Source organism: Parambassis ranga, chromosome 1 (genome assembly GCF_900634625.1).
Source record: "Parambassis ranga chromosome 1, fParRan2.1, whole genome shotgun sequence".
Taxonomy (NCBI): domain Eukaryota; kingdom Metazoa; phylum Chordata; class Actinopteri; family Ambassidae; genus Parambassis; species Parambassis ranga.
Window position 1 is genome coordinate 11,046,188 of NC_041022.1, and position 14,248 is coordinate 11,060,435.

At 42.7% G+C, this 14,248-nt stretch overlaps 1 protein-coding gene across 5 annotated transcripts in view; it reads left to right on the forward strand.

Moving 5' to 3' along the window:
- The window catches only part of slit2 (slit homolog 2 (Drosophila)), a 71,472-nt gene that overhangs the window by 36,150 nt on the left and 21,074 nt on the right, over nucleotides 1-14,248 (forward strand). For 3 of the 5 annotated variants that reach the window (XM_028410726.1, XM_028411053.1, XM_028410886.1), the window contains exons 5-12: nucleotides 9,372-9,443; nucleotides 10,318-10,389; nucleotides 11,587-11,658; nucleotides 11,932-12,095; nucleotides 12,226-12,237; nucleotides 12,456-12,594; nucleotides 13,527-13,598; nucleotides 13,764-13,835. In XM_028410726.1, the coding sequence (XP_028266527.1) occupies nucleotides 9,372-9,443; nucleotides 10,318-10,389; nucleotides 11,587-11,658; nucleotides 11,932-12,095; nucleotides 12,226-12,237; nucleotides 12,456-12,594; nucleotides 13,527-13,598; nucleotides 13,764-13,835 (675 nt within the window). The remainder of the gene's footprint in view (nucleotides 1-9,371; nucleotides 9,444-10,317; nucleotides 10,390-11,586; nucleotides 11,659-11,931; nucleotides 12,096-12,225; nucleotides 12,238-12,455; nucleotides 12,595-13,526; nucleotides 13,599-13,763; nucleotides 13,836-14,248) is intronic. The other 2 variants (XM_028410808.1, XM_028410969.1) reach the window with 1 other exon arrangement.

Sequence of the window (14,248 nt, forward strand, 5' to 3'; positions counted from 1 at the left end):
AAACTATTTGAAGAGGAATATTTCAGCTAGCCAGCGATTGCCAGGAGCTGGCAAACAGAGGGGTGGAGGGGAGAGGTGGTGGATGGGCTTCTCTACACATCTTGAATAGATTTGGAGCAAGCGGAGGAGGTGGAGTATCGATAAAAGAAAAGCAGAAACTATGTCTTTCTGCCAATTTGTTCTTTTTTAAAATTCTGAATAGCACTTGGATTTCCTTTCTGATGGTCACAAATGTTGTTCTTCCATCTTTTTTGCCTTCCCCTCAGGCTCCCTCCCTTCCACCCCCCACCCCACTCCTCTCTCTGGTGTTAAAGCATTGTGCAGGTGTTGGGTCAGATACTGTAAACCGTCACAGCCTGGTCGCCCTCCCACAGCCCAGCGGCTGACTGATGAATCCCCTCATTTCCCCAAACAGCGCTGAGTAGACGATTGACAAGAGGTTCATTTTCACACAGGGTTTAAGTGAGAGGCCTCAGGGGAGGAAACACTTTCTGTCTCCAACATACACACAACACACAAAGATGGTGACATGCACTCTAATAGAGCCTGAAGGGAGAAATGTGATCTGCCTGTGCTCCTGCTCCTGAACCATGATGACCACCTCACTGTTATTCTGCCTATAAATACACCTCTACATGTTCTAGAGTGCAGATTTGAACTGAAAATGTAAGGATGCTAAAAGAAGAGAAGAAACAATGTGGAAAAAGTGATGCAGTATATATATATAATGTCAAAATACTCCATTAAATCTATAATTCTGCAATAATATTCCACATATATAAGAGAAGTAGTAAAAGTTTAGCCCCTACATGTTTGTTTTGATCATAACAAATATGTCAGCTTGAGTTTCTTCTGTCCGTACATCCATCCATACATCCATCTCTGTGTGTTTGTGTGTGTGTGCATGAGGCCTTACCAGCATGTCACCCCAAGCTGCTGGGTAAACAGCAGGAAGAAAAGACAAAACCGCACACTCTGCTGAATTAAGTGTGTGTGTGTGTGTGTGTGTAACGGTCTCTGCCTGTCTTGTCATGGTTTGTAAACTGTGAATAATGACACCAGGGTGAGTAAGTCATTGCCACTGCAGTCCTCTGCTGCTGCTGCACACACACACACATTTTATGCCTCTTTCCACTGGTACACTACGTAACCTCTCATTCCTGGTGTACAAACACACTCTCCCCGACCACAGACCGTCACTTGCTGAGCTCAGGCTGTCGATCACACCAAAAATGTTGCTGGGGTGGGTAGGTGGCTGACCTCCATCTTTAACAGTGCTTATTTTCATGTTTTTTTTTTTAAACCACATCAACGCACAAAAACAGCAGATGGGCTGTTAGCTTTTAATGACGATGATGTAGCAGCTTGAATCAAAGGCATATAAATGATCACTCTCTCACCACTCTGCTCTAACTAAAACTTTTTAATCCAGTGCTTCTGGTCCCTTTAACTGAGCTGGATCACAGGATGACAGATGAATAGCACAGATGAATGATTGATGCATGAAAAGGAGTGATGCAATGATTGAGCGATCACGAGAACAGCGCAGCAACTGATGGATGAAGCAAATTGTGGGGGAGAAAAATAGATGGAAACGCTAACTCTGAAAATGACAAAGGATCGTTGGGCGCCAGATTGATACATTATCCACAAGCATTTTTTTTTCCTGCTGGGGTTTTAAATGGAAAAGAGGCAGACGAGAAGGGAGGAGCCCTCGTCCTGCTGCCGCAGCTTATTGGGTCATAGAGTTTGTGGCAGATCAGGTCAAAGACGTGGGTGAAAAACTTTCTGACCTGGCAAGGCATATGCAGACCGAGGCACACACAACACACACACACACAGGCTGATGCACGAACCTGCACAAATAGACCCAGACACGCATTCATAGCACTGTCACTTTCTATTTATCTTTGCTATTTATTATTGTATGGCAATGTAAGAGGCAAACAGGAAAAGGATATGATGTCACTCACCAAGAGTTTGTGGCGACCAAGTGGTCTGGCAACACGTTCAGTGGTGGTCATTTTAGCTGTGGTGTGTGTGTCTGTGTCTACATCTTGTGTGTGTTTTGGACTCTTCTCTAGGCAAAGACTGCAATAAATTTGGTCATAGTGCTGAGCTGGTTTTTGAATTCACACACACACACACACACACACACGTGCATGTAACACACTCAGCCTATCTGTCATAGACAGTGTGTAGGTGTTAGAGCTGAGGTTATTGACTCGTAGAGACGGAGACAGCAGCGAGCAGCGAGTGAACATGCTGCTATCGGAATACGATTAATACTGTCTGGCTGATGGATTAGACTCATTATACAGGGAGCAGGGCAAAGGAGGGCGGTGGAAAGAACATCGGGATGTGGGAGAGAGGAAGAGAGAGACACAAGGAGGAGAAGGAGGGAGAGGTGAAAAGCAAGGATTAAAGACAAGAAGTAAGAGAAATGAAATGTAAAGGAAAAGTATTGGACTGGATGGAATCGACCGAGGGGCGGGCTGCATCTTAGATCTAATCTTTGTTTACACTTATGGGCTCTGCGCTTAAAATATCAAAAGAGAATGAGAAAGACCTTTGGCAGACCTACAGTTACTGTGCTATAACTACACCAAAGATCCAGGAAAAAGGAGAAAGGGTTAAACTGTAAAAGTACCACACACAACATACATGGGATCAAAGGAACGAAACAAATATGTGAATACTTGTTACAAACAAAATTGAATTTGTATGATGTGGCTGTGGTAGTTTTGCCAAATTCCATAGTAGGACATCCAGGCAACATTTAAATCTTACAAAGTGCTTTATTTAGAGGATTCATTGTGTGAATCTCCTGCATACATACTGTACATAGATGATAGCCAGTGAGGGAAAACACAACAGCTAGTGGTGTCAAGGGGACTCAGACCCTGGACTTCTGACCGAAGGAAGAGCAGCATAACTTTTTGGAGTGTTTTCTTTGTAACCTAGAGGAGTGCAGGTGCAGCACATGATGAGACCTTTCTGTTGTGACAGCTTTAAATTTAGATATCATCATCAGATGGTCCCCATTACTAAGTGCTTCTCAGCTCTCCTCACATGCAATTACTGCATTACTGCAAGCCACTGTCTATTCCTCCTCCTCTGTGTGTGTGTGTGTGTGTGTGTGTGTGCGTGCGTGCGTGCGTGCGTGCGTGCGTGCGTGTGTGAACAGATGTATTTCTCACTTGTCTATAATTACACATGTAAACATTTCTGATGATGTCATGGTCTCAGACCGCTGACTAATATGTTCCTGAGATGGAAAGCAATGTAATCTTTCTCTTACACACACACACACACACACACACACACACACACACACACACACACACACACACATCATTTTCAGATTTGTTATTTGTATCATTTAATCTTTCCAGATAGACGAGATAAGAAACGTGTGTTTAGTAAGTTGTTTCCTCAGCAACCAGCAGCCTGTGTTATAAGTTTGGCAAGTGGCTTTGTTAAGAGTTTGATAGAAAACCAATTTGTAGCACAGGAGCTATTTATGTAGGCTGAATGTAACATTGCTACTAAGCAACGGTGCTGGAATAAATATTCAGATACTTAAGTAAAATTACTCCACTAGAAGTAAAAATCTTCTATAAGTGCTTATGTATCGGCAGCAAAATTTAAAGTCAGAGTTGTAACTTAAATGTAGTGATTTGGTACCTGACTGCCATATTATCATGTATGATATAAGTAGATTATTAATACTGACGTGTTGTAGCTGCTGATTTGAACTAAAATGGAAAAAGTAAATGTACTCAGCACTACTGCCAAACAATCCTCTTGGCTTTCCTCTCTCTAATTCAAAGTATGAAAGAAGAATCATTGTTAAACAAAACCATCCTAAAAATCAGCAGGAAAAATAACATCTGTTACCACAAGAGCTTTGGAGCACTTTGCAATGTTACACACACCTTTTCTGGCATCCAGGTTGCCAGACAGGCACACTTACACACACACACAGGGGACATCCTCTCTGTCAAGTCAAATGTGTCCCCTAGGCGTCCACCCTGGTCCAGTATCCATAGTAACCATCTTTACCTGGCATTTAAAGTATGTGTGTGAGGCGTGATGGTGAATAAGTGAAACAGACAATGAGATGGGAAGAGAGGGAGAGGGAGGAAGGCTGCAGATCTGTCATTCACGAGCAAAGTCAATATTAGTTTAGAGGAGAATGACTGAAGTAGGAGGCTGAAAGAGGAGGTTATCTGTGTGTGGGAGGATGTGTGTGATTCTGCATAATGGCTTTGTCTTTTATAAGAAAAAAATAGCAAAAAAAAACCATCTAAAATTCTGCCACCCAATATTTTCTACATATGAATAAAGCCTGATTTACAATTCGCCAATACACACAGGCTCTCTCTCTCTCTCACACACACACACACACACACCCCTCCTGATTCCCAGGTGCCAGACCAGAGCCAGTGAGTTCAATAATCCTCTGCATTGTCTTTGGAAAGCCTCCTCTCCTTCCTCTCCCTTCTCCTCTCATCTCCTCTCTTTTCTCTGGGAGTCTTTCTCCTCCTAATTGCTCACAGAAGTGTGATCTTTGGGGGTCCACTAATGGTGCCTGAATTAGCTGAAGGACACACACACACACACACACACACACACACACACACACACACACACACACACACGGTGACATTTAGTCCAGGTCTCCCTGACCATCCATAATCACCCAAAAACTGAAAATCTCATCTTCCGGTTTATCTTCCACGTTTTCTCCATCTGTCCATCTCTTCCTCACTTTGTTTCTTTTTTTATTCGGACTCTTTCCAGCTTTCTTTGGCCATTCACACATTCTTATACTTAATAGGATTAAGTTCTCCGAAAGGGATTTGAACAAGATGATTAGTTTACAGCTCTGCCAACTCTGACTTGTACGCTACCACACATACACACACACACACACGGGAACCCCCAGCTTGTCAGACCTGGGAAGAATCTCGTGGCAGTGGGTCTCATACAAAAGAGATTCAGAAACTGTATAACAGTAGGTACAAGTGTGTGTGTGTGTGTGTGTCCAGCGTGCAAGAGAAAGAACAGTGATGGGGGGATGAGGGGGTGCATGTGTGAGAATTGAGTGCTGCTCTTTCATGCCCAGGTCTTCTTAGACACGGAGGGTGTCAAAAGCCCCTCTCACTCTGAAAAGACCCTTTTAGAAAAGCAGCACTAAGCTCTTAACACTGGAGACCTGACTCTGTCACGCACACGCACACATGCACGCACATACACACATCCTGGGCCACCAGAGGTGAGAAAAACAGACAAAGAGGAAGGTCAGAAGATACAAAAAAAACACCCCACAAAATCTGAAAATGGTGTGAAAATAATGTGTGACCGTCGATTTCAGGGTATGAGGGTTCACCTGCACACCCATGTTCCTTGTTCTGCCCCCTTTTAGGGTTTGTAGACATCAGAATGAGGTGTAGAGTTAAGCTGATTTTCTACTTTCCATGTCCAAGCGTCTGTGTGGAGAGCACATACTCACCAACTTGCTTGTGTCTGTTTGGACATCTCAGCAATTCACAGAGAAGCAAAACAACCACTGATGCTGAAGACAACTTTTTTTAAGTGGAAAAAAAAATGACTTTGGGAAGTGTGGCCGGTGCAGGTGATCTGCTGTGCTTAAACAAAATGCAGAATCCCAGCAGACTTTAAAGCAGATTATTAGAAACTCCCACATACACATAGTGGCTGCAGCTATAGAGCCTTCAGCTTGGCCCTAGGTTTGTGCTACGCAGAGCTCTTCAGAAGCATGTGTACCCTTTGTAGAAGTACAGGCAGAAGAATTCATTGATTCATAATCAATAGTCTGACATGGTAACAGACCAGAAACTTAGCAGACTGAGGAACAGGCATGATGGTGACAGCTGGAGCCAGCACTGAGCTTCAGGAGTGCTATAACTGCTCATGAATGATGTCAGGGAGTGTTCACATACAGACGTGCCTTTACTTTGTGGAGCCTCTTGAGTTATCCTATAGACTGTGCAGCCTGTTTGGACCGTTACACACTTTTGTTTCTACCATGAGACAAAAAGGCAGACACTCCCTAAGACTGAAGCATTAGTGGTCTGTATCCGCATCTATACTGACATTTAAATTGAGCGACTGCAGACAGGTCACAAAAAGTTGGCTTCTTAACTGCTTGCTGCTAACGGGCCCGACCGCAGGATATTTCATTGTTTTCAAAAAGCTCAGGTTTTCCTGTTCACTCCAAAACTTAAGGCCATCAACTCTGCACGACATTCTCAAACAAGCTCCGTTTATAAGTGTGTGAAAAACAGTTTGGTACAGACAGAGGGACAAGGACTTTTTTTCCATTCATCTTGGTTACGGTGGATGTCAAAGGCAAAAAGGAGTCAATACAACAAAGAGAGCAAAAGCTTAACAGAAACGGGACAATTTAAGTCAATGCACCTGTGAGTCTATAGAGCAGGACACACACAGAATTTCAGGAGTGTGTGTGAGGGTTTTTTCTGCTCCACACCATGGATGTGGGTTGTCAGCTGTAAGTTTTCACCAGCAGTCTGGGAATGAATTTGTGTGTGTGTGTGTCTCCTCTTTCAGAAGGTTCCTAACTTAGCAGCATGATATAGTTCCTGTGTGGGTCTAATACCTCCGGCTCTTTCAAACAAAAACACACACACAGGCACACACACACAGACATACAGACACGCACTGGGCTCAGCAGGAGTCTCTTTTAATGAAGGTAACCTCCTGGTTTAGGCACAGGGGCAGAGGTGAGGGGTTAAATCATGGGGAAGTCCAAAAGCAAGACCAATTTAGCAGAAGACACAGAAGTGAAAGATAAAATGGAAGAAGAAGAGGAAGCAGAAGAAGAAAAGAGAGACGGAAAGTGGTGGGCAGGATACTCACCAAATGATTTAACTGAAGATGAAACTGAATCAGGTGCTTTGGCGTCAAACTGAGAAAGAAAATCCACTCCTAAGTCCCTAAGAAGTCAATTTCCTCATTGGGGGAAAACTTGCTATTCACTCTCTCTCTCTCTGGTGGTCTGAGTGATGAATAGGGTTTAGAGTGGCCATCTGCAATTCCTTAAGAGCCCCACACTAACCCAAACTGCCAATCACACGTATATGCATGAATGTGTGTGTGTGTGTGTGTGTGTGTGTGTGTGCTGTCGTGGATCACAAGGACAGAAAAAATCTTAAAAAATAAATCAGTTTTCAATCATCTCAGTGCTTCAGAAGATAAATGTATACGACAAACACACACACACTCCACCTATTTCCTCTCCGTATGGTTGTTTACCAAAGCAACATTATTATAATTGGCAGAGTAGTGCCCCTGTATGTTCCTAAGTGGACATGTTAAGTGTGTGTAAACACGGGCGTTTACAGTGAGATTTGTGTGTAGCCTGAAACACAGACTGTCAAACTGTCAGCTCCTCACATACAGCGCATTACCAGGTTCTAATGTAAGATGTTGGAGGGAATGCATGCTGAAAGTTAGATGCTCTGTTGTTTGTGTAGGGTTAAGAGGCATTTCTGTAGTGTTTATTTGGTTTTAGACTCCCAGCGGTTAAAGGAGCACGGCTGTTTTCCAAACCCCCCAGGTCCTGTAAAAACAGTATCAGGATACACTCTATTTGATTCAGGCCAGCCACGCTGTGTGTGTGTCTGTAAGCATGAGAAGAAGCACTTGTGTTTATTGTGTGTGCAAAATAGGAAAAGTGAAACCTTTTTTTTAAGCTACCGTTGCTTGTAAAGTCTTATTTCAGGATCAAGTTGACTGCAGCAGTTAGCTCCGAAGACGAGCAACATGTGAAAGTTGACATAGATGGGAATATATGACTAAATCAAGTGCAATGAAAAGCCAAATGCTTACCTGTGTGTGATGAAATCATGTGTTATATGTTAAACCTCACAAGAGCAAACTAAGTCCTGAAATTATTTGAGTGTGTTGCTTCTTAAAAATATTAATCAGTTGAAGAATCCATCTTAAATTTCTACTAGTTATAAATGTGCAAAACCTCAGAGTCTAAGTCAGTTTTCTAAGGCCATAACATTATTCTTTTATCTCAAAGGATAACCCAATGTTTAGTGTGGTTAAGGACTTTTTTGGATTTTGCTGGATGATGTCACAGTCGCTCTGGTAATCCAAAACACTACTAGCATCTGTCCTTTTGCTAATAAGCTACAGTTACCACAGAAGGTTTGTCTGCATTGTGTCTTTGAGCCCCCGCTGTCTCAGCTGTCAATCACAACCTTAATGCCCTGAACCACCCTTCACAGGTCCGGCTAAAGAAGCATTCAGTTATGCTGTTTCAGTCTGACATTAGGGCCACAAATAACAATGAATCAGCTGCCTAAGTCTTTTAAACTCCTTGCTCTGCAGTCTCTGCAACAAATTAGCACATCAGATGCAGGTTTACAAGCAGCAGGTGAAGACACAAGAGATGGATGATACCTGCACTGCTGATTATACCATCGCAGCTGCAGGAATGCCAGGAATCTGGATGAGCATTAGCTGTTAGCCGATTAGCATGGTGGAGGTCATGGTGCCATAGCTTGGGGGGGTCAAGAGCTGGAAGGTCAGTGGTGAAAGGTCAGACAGGTCTGTCTGGAACTTGAGTCTGCATTGGCAGACACACACACATGCAGGCACTCACAACTGAGTGGTCTGAGATACAATTAAGAGCTCTATGTGTGTTCAGAATACCCTCATTTATTAATGCATGTGCATATTTGCTCCACTGTTCATGTGAACTGCTAAATCACATTGGTATACCAACCAGTGTCAGATGTGCTTTACTTGGAGTACAGGAGATTTAATCTGAGACACCTGTGTTTGTAGTAAATGTCTTTTTTTGATGCTGCAGCTTATTTAAAGTGGTTGAAAATTAAATCTCGGTAAACCCCAATGCTAATTCTCACACACATACACATCTATTACTTATTCCTTAAAAGCAGGGGGAGGAGGGGGATGTGGGGTGCAGGGAGAGGGAGGGAGGGAGTGATGAGAAAAGGAATAGAAAACTCAAAGGGAAATAGAAGTCACTAGTGCCCCCTACAGGTTGTTGGTGAACTGAAAGCCTCCTCTACCTGACTTGTAAGGATGTTCAAAGCAGACAATTGAATTGCGTCTAGATGCGTGGACACTTGTCAGTAGGAGCGTCTTTTTTGTGTGTCACTTAGAGATGAACAAAGAAAGATGATTATATTTAGGGAAGCAGTGCTCTGTGTGCAAGGAACTCAGTTTTTCAGATGATCTTTCTGGCTTTGAAGTTCCCCCCTGATGCATTTTTTGAGCTGCAAAGCAAGTGGCTCTGACAGCCTGGCTTAACCATTTGCCACCTTTTTCTTTCCCTCTCTGTCCAGGGATCTCAGTGAGAACCAGATCCAGGGTGTTCCAAGGAAAGCCTTCAGGGGAGCTGTGGAAATCAAGAACCTGTAAGTTACCAGGACTTTCTTTGTGTGTGTGTGTGCGTGCGTGCACAGATTTGTCACCTGATTTCAGCATGTTTGCAAATGTGCACAACACCCATGTGTCTGTGTATCAATATTTCATTGTGTTAAATGTCATGTGCCTCCTGCTTGGTATATTGACTGGCACCGCTGCTCATTAGCAGCTGTGTGTGTGTGTGTGAGAGAGGCTGTCAGTGGCATTTTCCTGTTTTCTCTCTTTGTTTTTCCTAGCTCATAGTTATCATAATTGTTGGTCATTTTGCAGGTAATTGCCCAGCAGTAATTGTGTAAATATGGATTTTCATCTGTTTTACTGCTTCCTGTGTTTTTTTTTCCACAGCAGATAATTTTTTTTGAAATGCCTTGCAATTATGGTAAAAGGACAGGGTATTTTGTGTGTGCGTGTGTGTGTGTGTGTGTTATATTGTCTTGACTGTCTGTGTGTGCATTAGAATAAGGGTGACAGCACATGATTTACTGTCCTTATGTCTTAATTAAATTGTTTCAGCAAAGCAATTCTGAGAAACAGAGAGGGAGAGAGAGAGAGAGACGTAGAGAGATGGGGCTAAGAGGTAAAGAGCAGTGCATACAAATTAGACGTCAGATAGAGGAGAGCACGAAATGGGAGTGGGTACAGAGATAAAAAAAATGTTCTAGAAGAACAAAGAGCCCAGGAGACAGAGCTAAAAAAGAGAAAGTGAGTGAGACACAGAGAGAGAGAGAGAGGTTGTTGATAAGTTAGCAAGGGGAGTTGATGCATCTTTATCTGACAGGCTGGCTTGAATTTCACCTGAAGATATACTGTAAAACACCAGATTTGTTTTTCGCTGATGTGTGTGTGTTTGTGTGTGTATTGCAGCCAGTTGGACTACAACCACATCAGCTGTATTGAAGATGGAGCTTTCCGAGCGTTACGTGACCTGGAAGTGCTGTGAGTACCTGTTTCTTCAGCCTTGCTAACAGCAGCAGAGGTTTAGTGAACAGTATTCATATCCTCATTGAGTGCCACTAACGCCTGTTTTTGTAGTATCGCCGACTTATTTTCTGTCTTAAAGTCAGTTTTTGCTCTTCTGCTTCTGCTGTTGTCATTATTGATGAAGATTAATGTATCACCTTTATCCTAATGTAACATTTTGATACTTCACTACAGCAAAATTACAGACAACACACTGAATATTATCTTAGCTTGAGTTGTTTTATAATTTACAGGCAAAAAGAAGAGAAGAAAATGAAAAAAAGGAAATGCTCAATTTACTGCTAAACACACTGTAACACCTGTTTTTAGTCTAATTTCTGCCCAGATGCCAAACATTTTCTGTGTAATCTTTAGAGGTCTGGAGGGGATAAAGGGATTATGTTTTAAGGCATAAAAAGCAACAGAGAGGGCTCCTGTGGTTTTAATTAAATCTGATGCTTGATAATGGAGGTTGCTTGCAAGCAGCTTTGAAAACATTAAAAAGGAAAGGATTTTCGTCTTAGCAAAGATAAAGGGGCAGTATGACATTAAAAAAGTAAAAAGTAAAGTGGCCATTCAAGATGTGGCGTTATCATTCATGAGTTTAGTACAACAACCCCTAAGAAAACAGCTGTAGTAAATCCATATATCAACACCATTTGATATTAGCTTTAAAGCTAGCTGCACATAACATTAACTCTGCTCAAATGTAGATTTTTGCCAGAATTTATCTCAACAAACACTGATGTTAACTTGCATTATAATCTACTATGTTCTTTACCATGAATGGGTTGTGCCTGTGTGGGTTAATATTGGCTGGAGCTGCAGCCATTGTTGAGTTGACACTTTCATTTATTAATTATTTGATCTTTAAACCCATTCAAATATTATCTCCACATATTATACATTCTTATGTTGAACTTTAAATGATGACTAAAGGCTAAAGCAGTAGATGAGTAGAAACGAGCAGGTGGTGCTTGCTGGTTGGCATGAACATAACATGGAAAAATGATGCATTTACCCTTTAAACAAATTCTATACACTTGTTATATAAACCCATGATTCCATACCTCCTCTGCACTTCCTATCATGTTCAATGTGCTGCAACCCAAAATAGACCATTTAAATTATATGCACAGGTATATATTGAATATTCTGCTTTTTTCTTCTTAGCACCCTCAACAATAACAACATCAGCCGACTGTCTGTGGCCAGTTTCAACCACATGCCAAAGCTTAGGACCTTGTAAGTGGCACCGCTGCATATTTTGTACACATTAGCGCCCTGAGGAGAACCAGTCCTCTCATGCGTGTCTGTTTGTACAATTGATTGATTGATCCGTGCTTGCAACTCTCCCTCTCTTCTCCACCCACCCTGCTTCTGTCTCCCCTCAAATCAAATCCTATACCACCCCCTACGTCTCCCACCCCCCCCCCCAACTATTTTTGCCACTTCTGTGCATCCATCCCTTTATCTCCCTCCTCCTCTTCCTCCTCCTCCTCTTCCTCTCTCCCCTAGTCGCCTACACTCCAACAACCTGCAGTGTGACTGCCACGTCGCCTGGCTGTCTGAGTGGCTGCGGCAGCGCCCCCGCCTGGGTCTTTACACGCAGTGCATGGCCCCTCCACACTTGAGGGGGCACAATGTAGCAGAGGTGCAGAAGAAAGAGTTTGTGTGCACAGGTAGGCTGAGTTTATTATTTGCTCCGTTTAGTGACTCTCTGTCCGCTTGTTGTGTAACAGTAGAAAACCCATCTTTAGCTTTGTCTCTTGTGCTTTTTTCCTCACTGTGTTTTTGCTCATGCTTTTCAAGACTGGGACGAAGGTAAGTATTCATCTTCCATTGCATGGCTTGGCTTTGACTCCACCTGCTACTTATAGACAGACCAGGACACATTTAAGGACAGCACCTTGTGCTATTGTGCTGCTCTTGTTTTGTACTTACATGTCCTTCACTGAATTCTGTGAGGTCTTACAGTTGCCTTTGGGATTAACATGACGCGTATTATCCATGGATAATGTTGGTCCTCTGTCTCTACGTAGGTCACCAGTCGTCCTCATCTTCCTCCTGCAGTGTGTTACAGTGCCCAGAGTCCTGCACCTGCAGTAACAACATTGTGGACTGCAGAGGGAAAGGTCTGACAGAAATACCTACCAACCTGCCTGAAACCATCACTGAGATGTAAGCACACACTTTCACACGCCTTCATTCATGCCATCCACACCGCAGTAGGTGCGATGATATTTCACTTGCTCCTTTGCATTTTTCCTCCTTTGTCTCTTTTCACCTTTATGTCTCTTCTTTTACTCTCTCTCTGGAGTGAAATAAAACCACAGATCTGTGAAATGAGCAAGCGTGGTCATGCAGCTCTTCCCTGCTTAAGAAAATAATGAAGGAAAGAGAGAGAGAGAGAAAGAATTGAAAAAATAATCCAGGGGACAAGACAGATCATACTACTATCTCAAAGCGGGCATCAAAAAACAAAGAGGAAGGATAAAAAGTAGTTCAAAGTCTCAAAAAAAGCATTTGTGTTCTGTCTTAAGAACAAAACCACGTTCTCAAGGTTACACGTATGACTTCAATCTGTGTTCTTCAGTATAGGCTTGAAACCTCAAATGAGACCAAGTTTACTGAAGAGAATGGCAAATAAAAAACAAACTGACTTTGGAAAAATGTTTCACAATCAAATGCTTAATTTGCAAATCATGTTCCTGCACCTGTCTGGTCACAGTGACTAAACATGTGAAATGTTTAGAGATCTGTTGTTTGGGTCTATTTTCTCTTTTGTCCGCCCGGCCGGCCTGGCGCTTCTGGCCGAGCTTGATTGACGCAGACTGGCGCTTAATGGAACACTGCCCACATAGTTATAAGGGTGTGTGTGCGCATGTGTGTTTGTGAGTCTGTCTGACTGTACACATGTTAAAAAGGGAGCAATAGATCAGAGAAATGTGACAGACTTTGGCAACAGTCATCAAAGGGCCTTATCTAAAAATGTTCCCCTCAGCCAGAGCCCCCGGGGAATGAGCAGCAGTCAACAATACAGCAGAGATAGCACCGTGATAGGGAAATGTTAATGTCACTCCTCAATGGTCTGTGTGTATGTTTGGTTCCAGACGGCTGGAGCAGAACGCCATCAAGGTGATCCCAGCTGGGGCCTTTTCTCCTTATAAGAAGCTACGCAGGATGTGAGTAGATGAGAAGATACATGTTTTCTGCACCCTGCCAGCCATCCACACAAACTTCTGTTGCTGTCCCGTTCAGGCCTTATATTGACCTCCTTGTTTCACTTCCTTGGTGTCTCATGGACTGCGACTGTTTCTGATTCTGGTTCTTTCCGCACTTTTTCACAGAGACTTAAGTAACAACCAGATATCAGAGCTGGCTTCGGATGCCTTCCAAGGTCTGCGCTCCCTCAACTCTCTGTGAGTATGAAGTGATGTGTGTGATGTTTTTATAAAACACTGAAATCTGACCAAATATGTTTTGGCAGTGTATTGTGTATGTGAACACTGTGCTCATCATATTAGTATCGGAGGTCAGGCGAAAAACACAGGCAGACTTAATTTAAGTAGACTCAAACTAACTGTGCACATAATTATCCTTCATAACTAAACACAGCAAGCCTGTCTAGGTTAGGATGTCTCACTATGCTAAAACTAATAATGTGTTTGCATGCTCTACATAAACCAGAGCTTTTAGCATGGCTAATTGACAGTTAGCATTGAGGGAACAAGCAGCATTAGGGTATTATAACCTAGCTACATCATTATGTGTTGCTATTAGCAAGTAATATTAACAAGTTGACTGGAACCCCATGTCTGTCAGACTGATATGA